This window comes from Marmota monax, unplaced genomic scaffold (assembly GCF_021218885.2).
Source record: "Marmota monax isolate L192 unplaced genomic scaffold, Marmota_monax_Labrador192_F-V1.1 WCK01_AAM20220418_F8-fsc00001, whole genome shotgun sequence".
Lineage (NCBI taxonomy): Eukaryota > Metazoa > Chordata > Mammalia > Rodentia > Sciuridae > Marmota > Marmota monax.
In genome coordinates, this window is record NW_026693777.1 from 28929650 (window position 1) to 28950979 (window position 21330).

Genomic DNA, 21330 nt, shown 5'->3' on the forward strand with positions numbered 1-21330 from the left:
CTTCCTGTGTTCCTTTCTCCACTGGAAGGTGAAAAATTACCACTGGAGAATAAGACCAAAGAGAAGGAGGGGAAGGAATAGTCTGTTGAGTTGTCTACTTTTCTCCTGACACTATTTGTTCTTGCCAAGAACAGCAGTACAGTTCTTTTCAAGAATGAAGTAGACTTTCTAACTTCAAAGAAAAAGTACATGAATTTTGAGAACTTTCCATGAAAAGAGAGAAAGACTACAAGGCGCGGGGGAAACATCAAAAGATGAGGCAAGCAATATCTTTCCTCTTATTATCAGGTCTATTACATTTTATGGAGCTTAGAAGCAATGCCTCAAGCTGAATCACAAGGTTAGTATCAAAAAGCAAACAAACCTTTCAAGGAACGGAATATTATCCCTGCCTCTGCAATCAGTGCAACAATTACTATTTCCTACTATGATTCCCTACTTTGCCAGGTGATGGCTCATACTTTGTCAACCAGAAAAGTTGCTATCTATTTCATTCCCTTGGGTAAATAAAAAAATCAAAACAAAATAAACCACCTAACCTGTGCAAACATCTCTGGTGCTGACCCTGGAATGCTCTTAATGACCCAAGCCAGGAGAAAATTGGAATTAAAAAACACTGGAGGCTGGTGAGCCCTCCTTGAGCTAGTGATGGAGCTATGTCTGGGTCATGCAGCCCCTTCCCAAGATGTCCTGAAGATGAAATGTTCCTAGCACAGGCTCTACCTGGGATTATAAAGAACATTGGTTTTGAAAGTTAAGTTAAAAGAGGAAATTTAACCTTTTTTGTAGGGGGGGGGTACTGGGTATTGAATAATTCAATGGGTGTTTTACCACTGATTTATAATCCCCACTCCTTTTTATTTTTAAATTTGAGACAGGGTCTCACTAAGATGTGTAGGGCCTTGCTAAATTGTTGAGGCTAACCTTAAACTTGCAATCCTCCTGTCTTAGACTCCCCAGTCACTGGAATCAAAGGCATGCACCACCGTACCCAGAAGAAAACCGAATCCTTTAAATACAGTCAAATCTCACTATAACAAAATGCCAAGGGACTCTTTCTTCCACTTTTGTAATGTATCTAATACTGCTGGAAATAAATTAATTATCATCTAAGACTTTGACATCTTTTATGTTATACCAAGATCATTATAATCATTATTAAAAAGATATTGAAAAAAAAAATATATATATACAATACTAATAATACATGAGTTAAAAACTTTCAGAAATTGATTTAAAAATAATTAATATTTTCTAATATAAAGTTGACTGGTACAGGGCCAGTTATAATTCAAAAGAAAAAATCTTTGAAACATAAAGTAAATTATTTTAGGGTATACAAAAAGCCCCAAATCTCTTTATTCTCCACTTAAGTGGTATTTTAGATCATGTAATTTTATACATACTCCAGATTCTACAAACAATCTCTGGTTCTGATTCAAAAAGCTTATTAACCCCAAAACATAAAATCTATTGCATTCAGACCAAGCTGCCTCACTTTGAATCTTAGAAACCAATAGAAGTTAAAAATAAATGCAAAATAGAATGTCCTAGAATGTAAAATATTCAAAATTCTCTGGCTCAAGTGCTACTTTTCATAAAAATAGCCATGGGTTACCTATAATTAGAATATATTTGGAAAACTACAAAAAGAGTTGCTGAAAGCCATTCCAGACACTGAAGCCCGTTGCTATTCAGCACTTGGTTAGTCTTAGACACAAGTGAAGCCAAACCGATGCCAGCGAGGACGGCTACCACTGCATTGCTTTGCATCCAAAATCGTTCCACCTGTGAAAGATAGGCAAACAGTAGGTCCACTTGACTAGTTCATACAATCAGTCAGGTACCTAAATATTTAAAAAATTTATACTGCTTACAACTAGTTGTATTTGCATCCTGTCATTTAGATCTTGTTAACTGACTTCCCCAATCCAACCTGAGGTCACTTTAATTTTCAATTTAGAACAGTTCTTCCTTCCCAGTTTGACATGTGTATCTCCCTTTTGGGATTCACACTTCATCTTAATACTGAACTCCAGTGATTATCTAGAGTGGGAGAGGTAGAGAAATGCTTTTGCTTTTCTCCTAATATTCCCTTCCTTATGCATAAGCTATATGAGTATAATAATCCTGGCCTCTCTCCTTACCCTCCCTTCTTCCTATAGGAGGGTAGGAACTGAATTGATGGGGAGCTGAAACTGTTATTGGGACAACACAGTCCTGTGTTTTCCTCTCCCTCTTGGAAGTGAGCTGCCAAGAAGCACTTGTCCAGGACAGTCTATCTCTGTGCACAGTGGGTAGGAGTGAGGTGGGGTGAGGCCTGCCCCATAGTCACAGCACTACCTGTCCCCTCTGGCAGGATAAGGAAGTCCTCTTGTCCACACTTAGAAGTCACATTCTCCAATCTCAGCATTATCAGTAATAAATGTGATTCTCCTAACCGTTTACACTAATTTATTTTGTTCCCAAGTCTGATGATCAAGTAGGCTATTTTTTATTAGGCATCTTAAGTACATACACAAATGACTAGTTGGTTTCAGCTATCAAAAAAAGCTGTCCAAATTTATAGAGTTTCTATTATAAGAATAAATACCCTAATCTCAGAGATGGCTGACAGGAAAACAGAAACATAGGTGCTCTTTTTACAGGCCTAGAACTTCCACGTAAGAAGTAAAGGGATATGTTGGCAACAGCCCCTCGTTATAACCCATATTTATTTTGCTATTCTAAAAAGTATTCTAGATGAAATGCATATATTTGTAAGTGTATACACATATACACACATACACACGCACACACACAACTAACCTAAGTCTACCTTAGATTTATTTTCCTATTTAACTACTCTATTAACAAAACATAGCATTTTTTTTTTCCTAAAAAGAGACCGTAATCTTAATGGCTCAATAATTTAACTTTTGATTTGTAAAAATGTATATATAATTTTTATTATTCCTTAAATAATTCATTCTTTTATAAAGTTCATAAGAGACATGTTTGCACAATCTTCATAAACTTTCTGATTAAAGGATGTATCTAAGTAAAACTTACCACACCCATGAACAGTGGTTTTGAAATATCTAAATTTGCCCTCCAAGCGAAGAACAATGAATAAATGCAAAACATTCCAGTAAAAAGCCACACTAATGGTGAATTCTGTCTCTCCCTACAAAACGAATAAAAATATGTCCAAAATTATCTATATGTATGAATATCAATAATAACATTAAATAGCTTTAAACTATAGAAAAATATTTGTAACTATAAACCTTTTTTTTTTTATTTTTTAAATTTTTTTGGCAGTACTAGGGATTGTATCCAGGAGCACTCTATCACAAAACTAAACTGCAAACCCTTTTATTTTGAGCCAGTTCTCCCTAAATTGTTCAGGCTGGCCTTGAACTTATGAATCTCCTGCCTCATATCAACTGCTGGGATTACAGGCATGCACCACCACACCCAAATAAAACTTTCATTTTTAAGAAGAAAGAAAGTCATCAGTGTTGAAATCTGAGTTGGAATAGACAACCAACATAACTTGAAATAATAATTTTCTATAATTGCAATTTAAGTTTATTCAAATTGAATGTTGTAGACAATAGAATCATGCAGCAAAGGATATTCACAGAAAAATATCAACTATTGATCTTATTAAATTTAAGAAGTAATCAAGCATATGCAAAATATAGCATATTTTCATGCCTGAAATAATATATCAATGTTGGTGAGAATTTAGTATGAGAATGTTAGTATAATCCTTGAGAAAAATTAACTACATAATATCTCTATCAAGAGCTTTAAAAATACTTATAATCACTGACTTTGTGTCAAAATAACTGAGTATTTGACATTCAGGCATAAATCTTTAAGCAAAAACCACAAATGTGCATAAACAACCCATAAAAATGCTTTAGTATTAGTGTCATAATAGAGGGAAAAAATGGAAGCAATAAAATAACACTCAAATGGGAAATTTAATTCTCCTTTGGTCATAGGATGGAATGTATTATGTAGACACTTAAATGACCTTAAGTATTTTTTGGTATGGAAAAATATTAACAATATAATGTTACATTAAGCAAATAAAACCATAAATATAGATGTACATATATATACTGACTTATATACAAATACACATGTTCAACAGACAAGAAAATAAATTAATAAAAAATTAATAAAGATTAGCAGTGCTATATTTTTAGGGCTTTCATTTATTATCAGGGGAATTTAAATAGTTGTTTGTGCTTAATGTATTGATGTATGCCTGAAGTTGCTCAGGAGGCAGACAGCCTGGCCAACACAGTGAAACCCTATATATAAATTTAAAAAATTTTAAAAGGGCTGCAGATATAGTTCAGTGGCAGAGGGCAGGGGTTTAATGCCTAATACTATAAAAATAAATAAATAAATAGTTGTTTGCTTCTTTTGCATAAACAGTAATCATTAGTACACGCAGAGTAAGATCAAACCAGAAGTTTAAAATATCACATGACTTGCCTATTTTAGCTGCAATAAACTGATAAGGTTTTTGAAATAATTGATCTATAATTGAAGATAAAATAAGGTAGCAGGAAAGCAAAACATATTTGCCTTAACAGAAGGCAAGAACAGTCATTTATTTGAAACATAAAATAATACCAGTAATGTTCTGCAATGACATATTAAAACATTGGCTCACTTCATGAACAAAGGAAAAATAAGGAATTACATTACTCACTTTCTTGCTAGACATATATTTGCCCAAACTGCAAGGGCTTGAATGTTGTACGATAGTTCGGTCCTCATATTTATTACTTGTGAACTGTAAAAAACAAAATAACTTATTGTTGTCAGAAAAAAAATGACTAATTTCAAATAAAATATCATTTGCAGAATAAATGTTTGATCATGCACTGAACAAAACTGGAGTCAGATTTTAAAATTATTTTGTCTCCTTTTAAATTTGGGAGAAAAAGTATCAGAGAGAGAAATAAATAGTTCTAAGATGTTTTCCGATTGTAATATTTGGTTATCAACATATATAAATCAGAGTAGGATCAGAATACAAAATTGTTCTACATTTTTTATTTTGTTATACTACATAGGATATTCCTGATTGATTGATAAGTTGTTTGAAAGGAGTTTTTGAACTTTCTTTGTTGATGATGTACACATGGTCACCAGTAATTTAGTAATTGAAAGCAAAATTAGCTCAAATACTTCTCTGGAGATACAATCACAAAGAAAGAAAAGGCCAAGGGTTATTTTCTTCCTTAAAAGAATTCCTGATTTTCTAAATTTCTGGCCTTGGAAAATGTCCAAGCAAGCTCAAAGAAATGTATTTTTTTTCTCCTACAATTAAACTAAATTTTTCCATTAACTAATAAGTATTCCTCAAATGTTATCTGAGTTCTAAAATAGCTATTGCTTGTAGCAGTCTTTGATTTCTAAAAAAAAAATGACTCTATACACCAGTTCAAGAAACTTTTTTACCCCTACTGGCAAATTTACTGGAGAAAATGTGATGCCATAATTATGAAAAGCACACAATGTGTATTTTACTAATGGAGACTCATCTACTCAGAGAAGTTATCCTAACTCATTTGCAAATATACTTGAAAAATTGATTCCAGCATGGGACCCATTTCTTCAAAAGAAATGGAGTCAGTCTCAAAATTAATTCTTAGAGATCTGTTGCTTAAATGTAAGCTCTAAAAGATGGCCACTGCCTAAGGTTAGATTCAATAATTTTCTTATACAGGATTGCAATTTAGAGATATGCATGGGGAAAGAATTTAATTTGCTTGTCTGGAAAAGGGTAGATGATTAGGTTCCATCATTTTGAAGGATTTTTCTCGTAACTTAATTATAAGTTTCTTTTCTTAACACTCCTGTCCACCTGAAACAATTAAAGACTAGAATTTCCCTCACTTAGACATTGCTAGGATTATGCCTCCATTCTACATGATGATTTGATTTGAACAAACAGGGCAGGTGTGAGTGGTCATCACTTTTGTCTAGTTTTTTTTTTTTTCCTCTCCTAGCCATAAAACCTAGCAGGTATGACTAGAATATAAAGGAGGCCTTTAAGTTCCCAGTAGATAATCTTATGTGCAACTAATAAAAGTTGGATGTATAATCTAGGATTACTCTTGAGAGTTCTTTGGAGGTTCATGTAGAATTTGCTAAACTAAAATGTAACAGTAAGCCTAAGTGCTAGAACAACCTCTGGAAGGTAGGTAGAAAGGAACAGGCAGTGAGTCTTTCTATATAGAGTTCATTAGAATACGGCAAAGTTCAGAGTCCCTGAAAAAGCTCTTTATCTTTAAAAACAGAGCTTCTTGCTACCTTCTCCCCACCAAAAAAGCAAGAGGAGCTGCAAAAGTCTGAGTCAGACATAAGAGGAAATATTTAAAATCAGTTGTGAAAACTATCAAAAGGTCATATTTAAAAAATGATGGCAGGGAAAGATTTTCAAGATAAGGTAAAAGTGAAAAACAAAAGACTAATAAAACATTATGTACATTATCCCATTTTAAACAAACACAAATATGAAAATGATCAGAAGGATATAGACAAAAATGTTAACAGATTAATGATAGCAGTTATATTGGAATGACAGGTAATTTTAATTTTCTTATTTTTGCTTACTTGTATTTTCTAATTACAAGAAAATTTATTAAAATTTTAATTTTATTTATTAAATTACAACAATAATTTTCTATGTATCTTGGAGTTGGAAAAAAAGTTGGTTAAAAAGAAAAAAAGGATGATTGGAAGGAAGCAAGTTAGTAAATAAACAAGAAAGAAATTTTAAGAAGCTGATGAACTGCATATATTTCTATATGATGAACTGCATCATATAGAAAGTTGATCTAGTCTCCACATGGTTTGTTTCAGTTTTTTCCAAATGGTCATGTAAGTTCCAAACTAGAAATTAGTTAGATCACTTTTGTGTTCTAGAAACCTACTTTATTCTGAAATTTATAAATCAGTACAATTGGTATGGATATTTTTTAAGTTGGTATGAATATTTTTCAAGTTGTCTTAATCTGTGTAAATTTTAAGCAAATATTAACCCATTTTTCAAGGAACATTATTGGATAATGTAGATGAAAATATACTTGCTTAAGCTGGTTCTAATAAGGTTGGATATTAAAAATATGTAAGTCAAAATAGAGCTTAGGATGAGGACAGGCAAAAAAAAAAGTCAAAAGATAATTTAAAAAAATGAAGCTCTGAAGAATTAAATAAGCATAGGTCCAACCAAAAATACAAGAAAGTAATTGTTCAAATCATGCTACACACTATGTTATAAAATGTCTCCAAAAGAAAGGCAATATAAAAATCAGAACAAAGAGCAAAATTATTTATAAAGCAACACTATGTTGGGAAATTTTGTACCCAATTGAAAGATGAAACATTTTAGTTTTGGGGGCTCGCATTACTCTCCCAATATTCTTATTCATTGTTGTATTTACTGCTCACTTAAACATTATCTCATTGAGGGAAAGGCTAGACCCCTGGACAACTCCATATTTACAAATAACTATTAACTGTACAGGTGAAAACTTTCTCAGACACACTTCTTTACAAAGACAGGGACTTGGAAATCCCTAAAAATCATCTTGAAAAACGAATAGCAAATTCATTTACAAATGGTTTTAAATATTTATACTTACACCAGTATTTCAGACATACTGGATCCTATTTCAGATTTGGCCTAAACACAAAAAAGAAAAGGTTATTTGTACATATATTAAATTGAGGCCTTGGCAGGTTATTATGTTATAATGATTTTGATTCATTATAATATAATATCATGTTTTAAATATACAATGCAACAGTCTTTACTTCAGAGCCTGTTAAATTTTGAATGTAGTGAAAACTAAACTTGGATATGTTTAGGAAAAATTAATAATTGGCTAAAAATCACTGAAATATCAGCAGGAATGATTAATACATTAATGAGTTAGTGGACTTATTTAAACTTTTGTTATAGCCTCTCTTTACGCTCTTTTGAGGATTTTTTTTTTTTTTTAGTGCTGGCGATTGAACCCAGAGACTCACACATGCCAGGAAAGCACTCTACCACTGAGTCACATCCCTAGTCCTCTTTTGGAGAATTTTGATTGAAGTTTATTATAACCTGTTCAAAATTTCACAATTATGTGTGAATGATAGAAATTTCAAATATGGAAGAGCCATCAATCTGTATTTAATGCATTAACCAATATAAGTAAATCAGAATATAAAGTATCACACTTTGAAGTGAAAATAATAAATAACAATTACCTTTTACTAATCTATTTTATTATGAAATATCTATGTAAGATAAATATAATATCTAACATCTATCTACAAAAGTATACATAATGTATATTTTAGGGACAAAGAATTTTTTAAAAAATCTACAGACTCACCATTCATTTGATGAATAAAACCTCATCAATACCATAATTTATCTTACAAAGTCCTCACAGGCCTCTCCTTCCTTACCCTTTTGAATTTCTTTGGAGAGAACTGTTTCCATTTGGTGAACTAATATTTTACAAAGCATTTATAAATAGGCCTTCAATTTTAAAAAGTAAATACTAAGGGTTGGGGCTGTGGCTCGATGGTAGAGCACTTGCCTTGCATGTGTGAGGCACTGGGTTTGATCCTCAGCATCACATAAAAATAAATAATATATTGTGTCTATCTACAATTAAAAAAAATGTTTCTTAAAAAATAAATACTAACATGAACACTGTTAATCAAATATGTTACTTCAAAAAGGAAATGCTTTGATAAAGGTGAATTAAAATTGTTAAGTTTCCTTTCCTTCACGTTTTTCCAAATATTTTTATTCACAGATTTTTATTCACAATGGTACCCAAGACTGCAGGCAGTCTTCAACAGTGGGCAATAGGTTTCCTTTAATGCATATCATCCTGAAAAGTATATTAGGGATATACAACAGCTTGCTGTTGGATGAAGTGATTCTGATTTTTTTTCTAACATTCCAAGGGACAAATTTGTTATATTACTAACTAAAATGGAAATTCTATCTACTGCCATTGATAGACATTGACTGCTCTTTCAATCAACAATGAAGTTGATTGAACAATGGAATATAACCACCTGTTTCCTCACAAGGGCTTGAAATGTAAGTTTACCAGGCTGAATGTTCCATATTCTTCCCTGAGAAAATGTGTCAGAAATCCTCGCAGTGTTGTCTGGTCTCCCCAAGTCCAGCGAGCATGATTGAGGTAGGATGAGATGGGAAGGTAGATATAGGGCAGCAAACCAGCAGAGAAACACAGACTCAAATTCAACAAAAAGCCCAGTGATAGCTCCTGCATTAAAGCACATTGTGTTGTTTAACAGTGTTTATTTTAGTTGATTCATCCTGGAACTTCAAGAACACATCAAGGAAAACATCAAATATGTTTGCTCAGAGCTGATCTCTCAATTTATATTAAGTCACCACAGAATACTATGTTAAACCTTCTGATTACTGTGGATTACTAGAAAATTGCATCAGCCTGAACTCCTTTACATGGCAGGTGAAATCTGAGTGAAGCAAATAACATTAGCAAAACTCATAAGTATCATGTTTATTGTATCTTCTACACTTAAAACCATGTCATGACATGTACACTGCACAGCTGAGATCACCCACTTAGAAGTGATCAAGTGTTATTTGGCTGATTTTGAATAGGCTCAAAATACTGAATTGGTATTATACCAATTTACATCATGGTCATCATTAGAAGTTGACTTCAAGTATATACTTTATTATGAATGTACATGGATAATAAATTCTTCCTACAAGGGCCTTGAACATTTCATGGAAATTTTTCACACAAATAAAATTAGCTCTTATATAATCTTCAGGTTCACCCAAATGCTTTTTTTCCTCCTCAATTTATATTTAGGATAGAATACTAAAAGAAATTTGTTGTTATATGCAAACTGTTATCTCATATACCTATTTGGGAAAATATATTTCTTATCTATACACTTCAATAATGAAAGACAGTATCAACAAAGTTTTATAAAGATTAAGTCCAAAAGAATAAATTTAAGTATGCCAGAAAGATTAAAAATATTGGTTAACTGGGGAAGGGGGTCTCTTACAAACATCATAACTAGAAATTGCTAACTTTTCCTTTTCGAAAATGAGAAATTCATCTCTGAGAATGAATGTAAGAAAGAAAGTTCACATTAACCAGAAGCAGAACAGGGAATTGGCTTGTATTAGCATTTTCAAATAAACATTCTTAATTGAAAATGAAGTGTTTTCATTATAGTACTGATTTCATTTGAGATTTCTATAGCAGTAATGAGATGCTTTTAAAAACTTACAAATATCTAATCAAACAACTATGCCTTTGCTTTGCTATTCTTAAAAGTGGTTTAAGGAAAGTAAATGTTTATGTTTTGGCACTTTTTGTACATTATAAAGTTGAATTTAGAATGGTAAGATGTAATTGTTGCAGAATTTTCCTTTTGCATAAGGAATAAATAGGAAACAATTACATGAAAGCTATTATAGTCTGGAGAGCAATTTTTAGTCTTAGCTGCACATTGAAATAATCTGGGTAGTGTCTAGACCCCACCCCAGATCAATTATAACAAAATAATTTGGATAAGGTTTCAGGATAAATACACATATATACATGTATATATGTATATAAAAATGCACATGCATCTGTACTACATTGTTATATATGTGTGTATGTATGTGCACACACACACACATTTTTTAAAAGCTTCCTAGCTAAATGAGCAGTCAGGGTTGACACCAACTGACTTAAGAATCCTTGCTCTGTTTCAAATCCCCTTAAAGTGAGATCCAACAACCCCTGCACTTCATAGACCTTATTTTCTAGCCTAAAGAATGGAAATGAGCCAGGTGCAGAGGCAGCTACCTGTAATCTCAGCTACTTGGGAGGCTGAGGCAGGTAGATAGCATGTTCAAGGCCATCCTAGGCAATTTAGCAAGACCCTGTCTAAAAATAAAATAAGAAGGGCTGGAGATATAGCTCAGTGGTAGAGTACCCCTGGGCTCAATCCCTAGTACCATAAATGAATGAACAAGAAGAGGTATGTTAAAGAGTCATGGTTCTCCAAACTTCATCATTCATCAGTAGCTCACCTCATTCTAGGGTAAACAGGCCCTTAGTCCAGTCTCCTAAATTGTCGACTCCGAATCCTGCAAGTTTTATATGAAGTACATGGCTCTCCTTTCAATCAACTCTTGGTCCTTTCCAGAGAATGCACCTATCCTGGGTCTGCTCAGGTCAAGCTATATCTCTGGCTAAGATGACTGATATCAAATGGGCTATGCTTAGAGAGGGCTATATTGTCTGTTGACCCCCAACTGTGCATCCATTGAGAAAAATATTTGGACTTCCTCAGTTTTGTATTCCATAGGAAATTTTGGCTGAGTTATACTTTTTAATGTTATATACCCATTTTTTAAAAATTAAGGGTATGTACCCAAAGGACTTAAAATCAGCATACTATAGTAACACAGCCACATCAATATTTGTAGCAGCTAAATTCACAATAGTTAAACTGTAGCAGCAACCTAGATGCTTTATAATAGATGAATGGATAAAGGAACTGTGATATATATACACAATGGAATATTACTCAGCGCTAAAAGAGAATAAAATCATGGCATTTGCAAGTAAAGGGATAGCACTGGAGAATATCATGCTAAGCAAAGTAAGCCAATCCCAAAAAACCAAAGGCGGAATGGTCTCTGATAAGTGGATGCTGATCCATAATGGGCAGGGCGGGGAGGCATGGAAAATATGGAGGAATTTTGATGGGGCAAAGGGGAGGGAGGAGAGGGGAGGGGGTATGGGGGTGCGAAAGATGGTGTAATGAGATGGACATCATTACCCTAGGTACATGTATGACAGCACATATGGTGTACACTACATCATGTATAACCAGAGAAACAAAAAGTTGTGCTGCAATTGTGTACAATTAATCAAAATGCATTCTGCTGTTATATATACCTAATTAAAATAAATTAATTTTATAAATAAATTTAATTATAAAAATAAATTTAATTTAAAAAAAATCAAGGATATGTATTATAAAAGGTCACATGAAGAACTTTCTGAATATTCTATGAAATTTGGATACTGCTAACTGTTATGACTGAAATGTGAGACTGAAATGATTGACTTCATAGAATTCGAGTCCAAGAAAAGTTGCTCTTTCCTGTCAACTGTTTTTTCCTGTTTCCCTTTTATTTGCTTTTTAATCACATAATCAGAATTTTATAATTTCCACATTACCTTTTTGTTTTGTTGCCAAGATGCTAAGAAACTAAATGTGTTCAAGAATAGTTAATATAATTATCTAAAGCTCTAGTATAATTGTTTACCTATTACTATATAATAATTTTATTACTTGTATGTTTTCTATTATAATTCTGATTATAATTGTTATAATGAGCAAATAATAAAATGACAAACGTAGCTGAATTTGTTCATAAACAAACAAACAAAAACTAAATAAATTAAAATGACCTAGCTGGCACTGGCTTTGCATATAGACTAAAAGAAAGTCTGACTGATAAAGGACATTTATTCTTTCAAGAGTTCATGTCTAACTCAACTCCCTGCCTTTTCCTTACCTAAATCTCCTATTGCCCAACAAAGTAATTTTCCTATATTGCTATTTACTGCCATTTTAATTAACAAAAAAGTTTTCTTTCATAGAAAGATGAAATAAAAATAAATCATTTTTTTTAATTCTAGAGAAATATCCTGAGAAAATAGGACTGTTATTTATCAGAGATTTTAATGAGTTCATACTACAGGGATATTGTCTGTTTGTTGAGAGCTAAATCTCCACACTTAGAGCAAGGATACAGCATAGAGCAAGCACTCAACAAACAGTTAAATATGAATGAATGACTACTATACCACTCTGTGTCCTAGAATGTATAATAAAACTATTAAGGAAAATTAGTATTATTGCTTTAAAGTCCTTTTAACCTATTTTCAGAATCATGAAGAAAATTATGAAATAGGCCAGATGCCACTGCAATCAATATTACATTATTTTTGTAAATCCTTTTTTTTCCAGTCAATATTGTTAGGGCTTAAGGTTATTTATGCTTTACACAAAACCCAAGAAAAATTAAAGCCCCAAGTTTTCTGATGAAACAAATGCTATATTGAATCTAAACAAAATGTTATTAATTTTATTTTTATAAATTACAAAACCTACCTTCTCTTTTAAAAGTCGAAAGAGAATCCAAGGTATTATGCATAAAACATAGAGGACTATTGTGTGCTGATTACATAAGCTAAGGCCACAGCAGAAAGCACCGATTTTAGCTATCTGAAAACAAACAGGAAAAAAAAAAGAAAGAAAGAAAGAAACAAAAACACCTAAGTTAAAAATTCACCTAAAACTCTAAGTAAGCACAATGGTAAAAAGCCATTCTTACCACTAAACCAAACATCATAGGCCAGGTTAATATCAATCTGTTAGATGTAAGCAATTATAACAGTCACTAGTATTTATCATCATTTTTTAAATTTTTTTAGTTGTAAACAGACAATATCTTTATTTTATTTATTTATTTTTATGTGGTACTGAAGATTGAACCCAGTGCCTCACACGTACAAGACAAGCTCTCTACCACTGAGCTACAACCCCAGCCCCTATCATCATTACTTTTTGTTAATGTTGTTCATTCACATCAAACAACTGCAGTTTGATCTTAAATGACTATCTTCAAACTGACTCTTGGAGACTCCTGTACTACAACTAGTGAATCTTAACAGAGTACTATATGATTCTTACTTGAGTAAAATCTATAATTGAAGTCCAATAATTCTGTTTTACTTTTTCTCCTTCTAAATAAATAAAATGTAACATCTTTTATTTAGAAACCTATTTATATCTGGGTGGTATTTTTGCTTTTTTTGAACATGTATTCATTTACTCATTTCATATTTGATAAGTGTTCTCCTCTTCTTTTAAATTTTTATTTATTTATTTTCTGTGATGCTGGTGATTGAACCCAGGGCTTTATACATGCTAGGAAAGTACTCTACCAACTAAGCTATATCCCCAGCCCACAAGGATTTTCTTCCTGACCAAACTCTAGGCAAGCTCCTCTGAACTCTCTTCTCAACTCAGCCCTGGCTTTTAGATACTGTGTTCATCTCTGCATTGTCCAATTTTATCAAGAATACTCAGTCAGTTTAACTAGAAATCTCTACCCTGGATATTTGATCACACTGATCCAATTTCTATCCTTCACCCTCCCCCAGGTGATGTCAGATCAGCCTGGCCTGCCTTCAGCAAGAATCCCATTAGGCCAATTTAGTCTGAATCCTCCTTTACCCCTGATGTTTCCTCTCAGTAATTTTTCCGTCCACTGACACCCAGCCTGCTCCTTGGATACAAATTCTCATTATTCATTGTTATTTGGACTTGAGCCTGATCTCTCTCCCCTATTACAAAACCCTACTGAAGTGTTCCCTACCTCTGAACCTGAATAAAATCTGTTTATGCTTCTTTAACAAATATACTGAATACTTTTTCTTTAACACAATTAGAAAAATAAAATAAAACAATAGCATCACAGATCTACTTATGGGAACCACAGGTAAATAATGAAGTATTTTTGTTTCTATATCCTTTCACAACACAAAGCTGCTTATACAAAGGCAATATAGTATTTTCTGCAATGAACAGACAGTAAGCTTTTGAAGGCAGGGTTCTTTCACACTTAGAATGAGTTTAATCCTAGTATCTGTCTTAAATTCACTGCAATCTCTTTTGAACTACTCTGCTTTTACACTTGACACTCTTAATTAGAAAATTACAAATTTGATCATTTTCACAATAAGAGACTAAATTAATATACCATAATGGTATATGATGTAAGGTCAATCCAAAGCTTGGCACCTTATGGTAATCAACAAGCAAGTGTTGGTGCATGAACCAACAAACTTGCCTTTCCCAAAGCACTCACAGGGATTTCATAACCCCTTCATTCTCCAAACCACTTCTGAAGTCTGAGGGGGAAAAGTCCCATGTTTCATGAGGGCTATCATACTTCCATTCACAATAAAAGGACTGAGAATATTTTCTCTCTCAACATGCCTAGATTACCTTGACAGTAACCATAATAGATAAACAGCATCTAAACCAAAGTTAAAAAGAAATGCAGCTATCTGTCCAAAAATTAAAACAAAAAAAAAATGATTTCACTTTGATCCAAATAGGTTACCTTTGATCTCTCCTTTGCAGTTGCTGCCTCCTCAAAATGTACAGTAAGAGCCATAAGCAGCCCCACAAACAGATTGTTTAAGCTAAAAACCTCTGCTGTGATGGACCACTGCCATGTTAGACGAGAAAATGAAAACACCCCCGCAGCAAGGATTCCTCCAGCATATGAGCCAGAAAGCCTGCAAATACAGATAACATGAAATCTTCTTTCCCAACAAAAAGGACTGACTTTCTTTTCCTTTTTATAAACTGTCCCAGCAGAAAATTATGACAGTCATCCAGCACTCTCCCCACACATTATATGGTTAATACATTACTTCGTGTAATAATTTCTTTCAACAGATTTTAATTAGGAAGCCTGAACATTCACCTACTAACAAACAAATGAACAAACTTATGGATAGAATGAGATTTCTTCTAAGACACATTCTCTAGGACTCAAAGACAGTTCAGAAAACCTAAAGAAATAGCAACTAGGGCTGAACCTGTGTCATTTTCTTGCTTTATCCACAAAGAAGGATAGCCTGATTAAGATTGAGACATGTTTAAGTTAATGAAATGGCAAAAACCATATACAGAAATACTCATTTTCACTCATTTTTTGTTGGATGTTTGAATTTAGGTACCTTCTATCTTTATCTTGGCATTAGTCATGGTATTTGATCATGTTAAATTGTGCACAGCTAAGTTCTTAGTTTTTAATGTTTTTATTATTTTTTAGACAAAGTTGAGAAGTTTGAAATTATGTATATATATAATTTCAACTATATATAATTATATATATGCACATTAAGAGCGGAATAGAAATGAGAATTTCAATAATGGCAAAAGAATCTAATGCAACACTTGAAAACAAATGTCACATCCTCAAATGCCAGAGGAGTCATGCATTTCAAATCCATCAGAAATCTGGATCCTGATCCAGAGATCTGGTAAGACTGGTAATGTGTTAAACATCCTAAAGAAACAACTCCCTACCTTGCTACAAATCTTAAACTATAAAAACCCTTCCTCCCTTCTTTCCTTCCTTTCTTCCTTCCTTCTCTTGCCCCTCTTTGTGTTTTCTTCTATGTGGTTCTAGGGATTGAACCCAGGGTCTGTCTGTTACTGAGCTACATCCCCAGTCCTTTCTAATTTCTATTTTCAGTCAGGGTCTTGAAAAGACCTTGCTGAGGCTGACCTCAAGCTTGTGATCCTTCTGCCTCAGCCTCCCAAGCTGCTGGGTTACAGAAGGTGCCAATAAGCAAGGCCCTAAATATCTACTTCTTAATAGTGTTAAGAAATTCAGAAAGCATTATTAAGCCTAATAATTTTGATATTTTCTGTCTCAAGTCACTAATTTTCAACTATGTTTTACCTATTACAGAAAAAGAAGTTAAATTTCTAATATTGACAGAAGATGGGAATAGAGCTCATACATACTGTGTGAGAGGCACTGGGTTCAATAATACCCAGCGTGCATGTGCATGCACATACACATACATACATACACACACACACACACACACACAAATCATTATCATCAAGCTTGTTTTTCCTTTGAATTTCTATTATGAAGAAATCATCAGTTTCCTATTTCTTTCAGTTCTTTACTCTCCCAGTGATCCTGATTAAACATAAAGTCACTTTTTCATTCTAAATTAGTTTTCTATCAACTCCTTTGTTTATATTCACAATGCCTCAGACCTAACTAATTTAATAGTTTCCTAACTTGTCCTCTGTATTACAACCTATTCTGCAATATGACATTATACTAAATTTCCTAAAACATATTCTGATTACCTAGCTTCAAAACTTAAGTACACTTCATTGTCTGTAGGATAAATTCTAAATGAGTCAGCCTAAAATCCAGGCTTCCAATAAAATAAACCCCATCCATCTGCTAATTACCAACATTATTATTTCTGCTAACTAGTCAAGTGCCTCAAAATTCCTTAATATGACACGCTTATTCCTAGCACCACACATTTGTTTGCATTGAACCCCAGAAAGATGTCTTCCCTGTTCCTATTTATTCAAAGCTTACACTTTTTTCAAATTTCTCTTCAATTTCCAGGTTTCTATCCCATCTCTGAACATCAATAACATTTGATTGTCTGTATCGCTTATTTTGACCTTGTTTTTGAAATGTGAACTGAATTTGAACTTTATTTATATTGGAAGTACCCACACTCATGCACACAGAGGAAGAAAATGAATTAACCTTAAAGCATTTCTAACATTTTTAAAGGAACACCTCAGTTCCATCTGTCAATTTTATTTTGGAAAGTCCTTTCTCTACATAAAATATAAATTAGCATGCTTGGAGAAATGATTGATTCCAGAGTATAGGTGATTTAAATACAAATTAGTCTGAAACATCCTGTCAAAATAAAATTTTTTAAAAAATCAACAAATTCCTGTTTTTCAAATGAACTAGCTGAAGAGCCAGGTAACTTTTCCAAAGTACTATGGCAAGTTAAGTGGAGAACTAGAGATTCTAACTGTTAGTATAGTCATCTGGTGCCACTATATTGTGGGTTAAAAGATGAGTGTTTAGTTTTAATGTCAAATAATTTATCTTAATAATAAATTACACTTTTAACTGATTAAATATGGACCTCCTGGAGTCTAGAATAGACTAGAATGAAGTTTTGTTAATTATTAGAGTTGTGTTTATTTCCATGTTTTATCAAAATAACACATTATAATCTTGAATTGCATTCAAAACCCTCTGGAGTCAGGTTTTTGTTTGGGTACTGGGGATTGAACCCAGGGGCACTTAACCACTGAGCCACATCACCAGCCTTTTTTATGTTTAGGGTCTCACTAAATTGCTGAGGCTGACTTTGAACTTCCAGTCCTCCTGAGCTGCTGGGATTACAGGCGTATGCTACCACACCTGGATGGAGTCAGGTTTTAAAATTACTTTTTTGAAAGGACAATTTGTCAAAGTTTAAAACCATCAAATGGTCAATTAAAGAGAACTGAGAAGAAAGTATAACTGAATTCTCAGGAAACTCAAACTCACAATCCATAATTTTAAACATGTTATTACACTCAGAAATTCATCCCAAAGCATTTGAACTGTTGATATTAATTATTATTAGTTATGAACTATGTTAACTGCCTTTTACTATTCCATAAGGTTTTACAAATTGAACTTAAAATTATCAATTTCAGTGATAAAACTTACCCAGTCACCTTAAGACTTACACATAGATACATTAGCATATTATTGAAGAGTAATCCCACAATAGCAAAGTGTATAATCTGAATTTTCCCTTCTCCTCTCCCAAGATTAGGATAATTTTATAATAAATAATCCGTAGTTTCTTACACCTGATTTTCTTCCATATCAGAGAAAAAAACTGTGAGGCTGCTGAGAAGAGAAAGTAACTGATTATAAAAAAAAAAGGAATGGAAATCAAACCTATAATCTCAATCTTTTTATTATCAAATGAATTTGCCTGGAATTTAAGGTAAGTCTATAGGAATTTGGGTTGTAGTTCAATATAAGTTGAAGAAAAACAAGTAGTGAATCTTTTGCCTCTCAATAGCAGTGCACCAGGGGCTGATTTCTCTACACTTAATGGGCACCAGTTACCCAGGCTTTTTAATTCTAGCTATCCTAGTGGGTGTGAAGTGGTATCTCACTGAGCTTGTGATTTGCATTTTCTTAATGGCTTAGGATGCTGAGCATGTTTTCCTGTGTTTACTGGTCATTACTGGACAGTACACATCCTTGGAGAAATGTCAATTCAGATACTTTGCCCAATTCTTAAAATTATTTGTCTTTTTAAAACTGAACTGTAAAGTTCTTCCCAACCTCCTTTTAATACATTTCTTTTCTGCTAATCATAGTCATCCAATTGCTTTCAACCAAAAATTTTAACTGAAATACACTGCTTTCCCTCTTTAATATAATTTATATTATTCTTTTCAAGAGAAACTGTGTGACTAAATTATGAAAATAAAGGCTGAAGTTCTCATAGCCTTGTGGAAAACAGAAGAGAGAGAGTGTGCCTCCAAGAGCAGAAAGGTAGAATATGAAATATTCTGGATGCTCTGTCATCCCAAATAATACATTAAATCATAAATAATACTTTTCACAAATAATCTATATAGCCTAAGCCTTATAAACTTCTTTTATTTCAATATCATTTTATAGGCCAAACTCTGAGTCTCTTTTTAAATGCATGTACTTTTTCCCCCCAGAGTTATTACATTTATTCACTTATCAAATATTTACTAAATTTTACTGTTTAATGTGCTGGGAATACAGTGGCTAAAAACAAACACGATACTCAACCTAATGCAGTTTACAGTCTCATTTGCCTGTCTCTGAGTTGTCTTCCAGTTGGGATGGCCTGACTAGCTTCCATTAGCAGTTATTTTGAGCCTATTATACTGAAAGAATCAAGTGGGGTGGACTCACCAAACCACCTGTTTCCTCCTGAAGGCTGGAGCAACCCGATGGTCTGGAGCAACCAGAAGGGGTCTGGAGCAACCACAGAGGCCTTTGCACATGGGTGTGTTTGAGGATTCTGGATCAACCCACACCCTGCTGAGGCTCTCCTGCTCTGGTGATGATCTCAGCAATCTTTTAGGCCATTCTGTCCTTCCTTAAATGCATATACATTGAACACGATGCCTTTAAACTTTGACTTTACATTAAGATTTAGAATCCACTGACTGTAAACTTGTAAATTTGTAATATAAATTAGTGGATTAAAAAAAGTAGAGGTAATTGGAAACATTTATTGTGGAAAAACTCTACAAGCCCAGGAGAGATACACACAAGGCCTAGTAGTTAGCAATAAATGCTCAGCTGAGGTTGGAGACTACAGAGACTAGGTTCAGAGGAGCAGCATCAGTCCACATGACTGCACAGAACCAGGCCTGGGAAGTCTGGATAGAGCCAACCTTAAGGAAGAAGGACAGAAGGATAAGAAGGAAAGAGAGCTCAAGTAATGAACCATGAGCCCCAGATTGGATTAAAGAAGGAAGTAAAGCCAATAGGGAGCTGAGGGAGGAGATAAGGATGAGCAAGGGGTTGTAGGTCTCAATTAAACTGGACAGTGGGGCATCAAGGAAATGAGTAAACAGAAAGCTAAAGTCATGCCAGGGAGTGAAAAGTAGTTTGGGGAAAAGGATATCAAATTGTTCAAGGATGGAACATAATAGTTAATTACCAAAACTGAACTCCATTGTTGAAAACAGCCCATGATTTAAAAAAAAAAAAAAAAAAAGTCTAACAAAGCTCTTCTCAAAATTGTAAAATTTTTCAGTAAAATTAAGTAATTTGTCCTGAGAGCCAAGAGGTGGTCGGTACATCATGCAATAAGAAGTCTGCAGGTGGAGTGCAATGAAGAACAAGTGTGCAGCCTAGTGCTCTGACTTCACATGCATGCTGACAAGCAGATGGGATCCCCCACACCAGCACCCAGCAAGCTGAGTCTTTGATTTGTGCTGACAAGTCAGTAAGGCTAATAATGGTTTTCTGAAGCCTGGAGCCCTTCAATTCCTTCACTGATTCTGTAGGTAGGCAGTCTCATCATGTTGCTCATCCAATTTCCTGAGCATTTTTTGAGCACACTGTTCACCTTACTGAGATAGAGATAAACGACTAAAAAGCAAGCTGACATCAGGGATGATTTCATACAGTTTCAGGTCTGGCTAGGCTCATCTCTGCAGCCTCTGTCCCCTTCCTCACCCTAGCACACTACTGTAACTCCTGTCTGGGGACCCCAACACTCATAGGCTTTCTGGGCCTTTCTGTCATGTTGCACACTGTTGATGATCACTCTCCCAGATTCACTCTACTAGGTTTATGTTTGGGACACCACGACACCCCCAGTTTTCCTTATATAGCTCTGGATCTTCCTTCTGTGTCTTCGCTGAATGTCTCTTTTTCCAATAATTCATTGAAAGCTGGGCTCTTCCAAGATTTCTTTCTCAGGCAATTTGCTCTTCTTAACTTTACATACTCTGGTCAGCTTTATCTATTATCTTGAATTCAACTGACAACTACAAACTGAAAACACCAAATCTGTCCCTAGCACTACTTGCTCTCTTAGTTTCAGATTTATGTAACTCCAACCAATTGCT

At 33.8% G+C, this 21330-nt stretch overlaps 1 protein-coding gene across 10 annotated transcripts in view; it reads right to left on the reverse strand.

Annotated features, from left to right (window-relative positions):
- The window catches only part of Tmem260 (transmembrane protein 260), a 148921-nt gene that overhangs the window by 111140 nt on the left and 16451 nt on the right, over positions 1 to 21330 (reverse strand). For 8 of the 10 annotated variants that reach the window (XR_006855359.2, XR_009228377.1, XR_006855360.2 and 5 more), the window contains exons 4-10: positions 15242 to 15419; positions 13222 to 13335; positions 9138 to 9317; positions 7662 to 7702; positions 4718 to 4801; positions 3052 to 3166; positions 1619 to 1788 (exon numbers count right to left, since the gene is read on the reverse strand). Coding sequence is in view for 6 of the 10 variants with exons in the window: in XM_046460742.2 (XP_046316698.1) it covers positions 1619 to 1788; positions 3052 to 3166; positions 4718 to 4801; positions 7662 to 7702; positions 9138 to 9317; positions 13222 to 13335; positions 15242 to 15419 (882 nt within the window). In the remaining 4 variants the exon portion in view is untranslated. The remainder of the gene's footprint in view (positions 1 to 1618; positions 1789 to 3051; positions 3167 to 4717; positions 4802 to 7661; positions 7703 to 9137; positions 9318 to 13221; positions 13336 to 15241; positions 15420 to 21330) is intronic. The other 2 variants (XM_058584640.1, XM_046460743.2) reach the window with 2 other exon arrangements.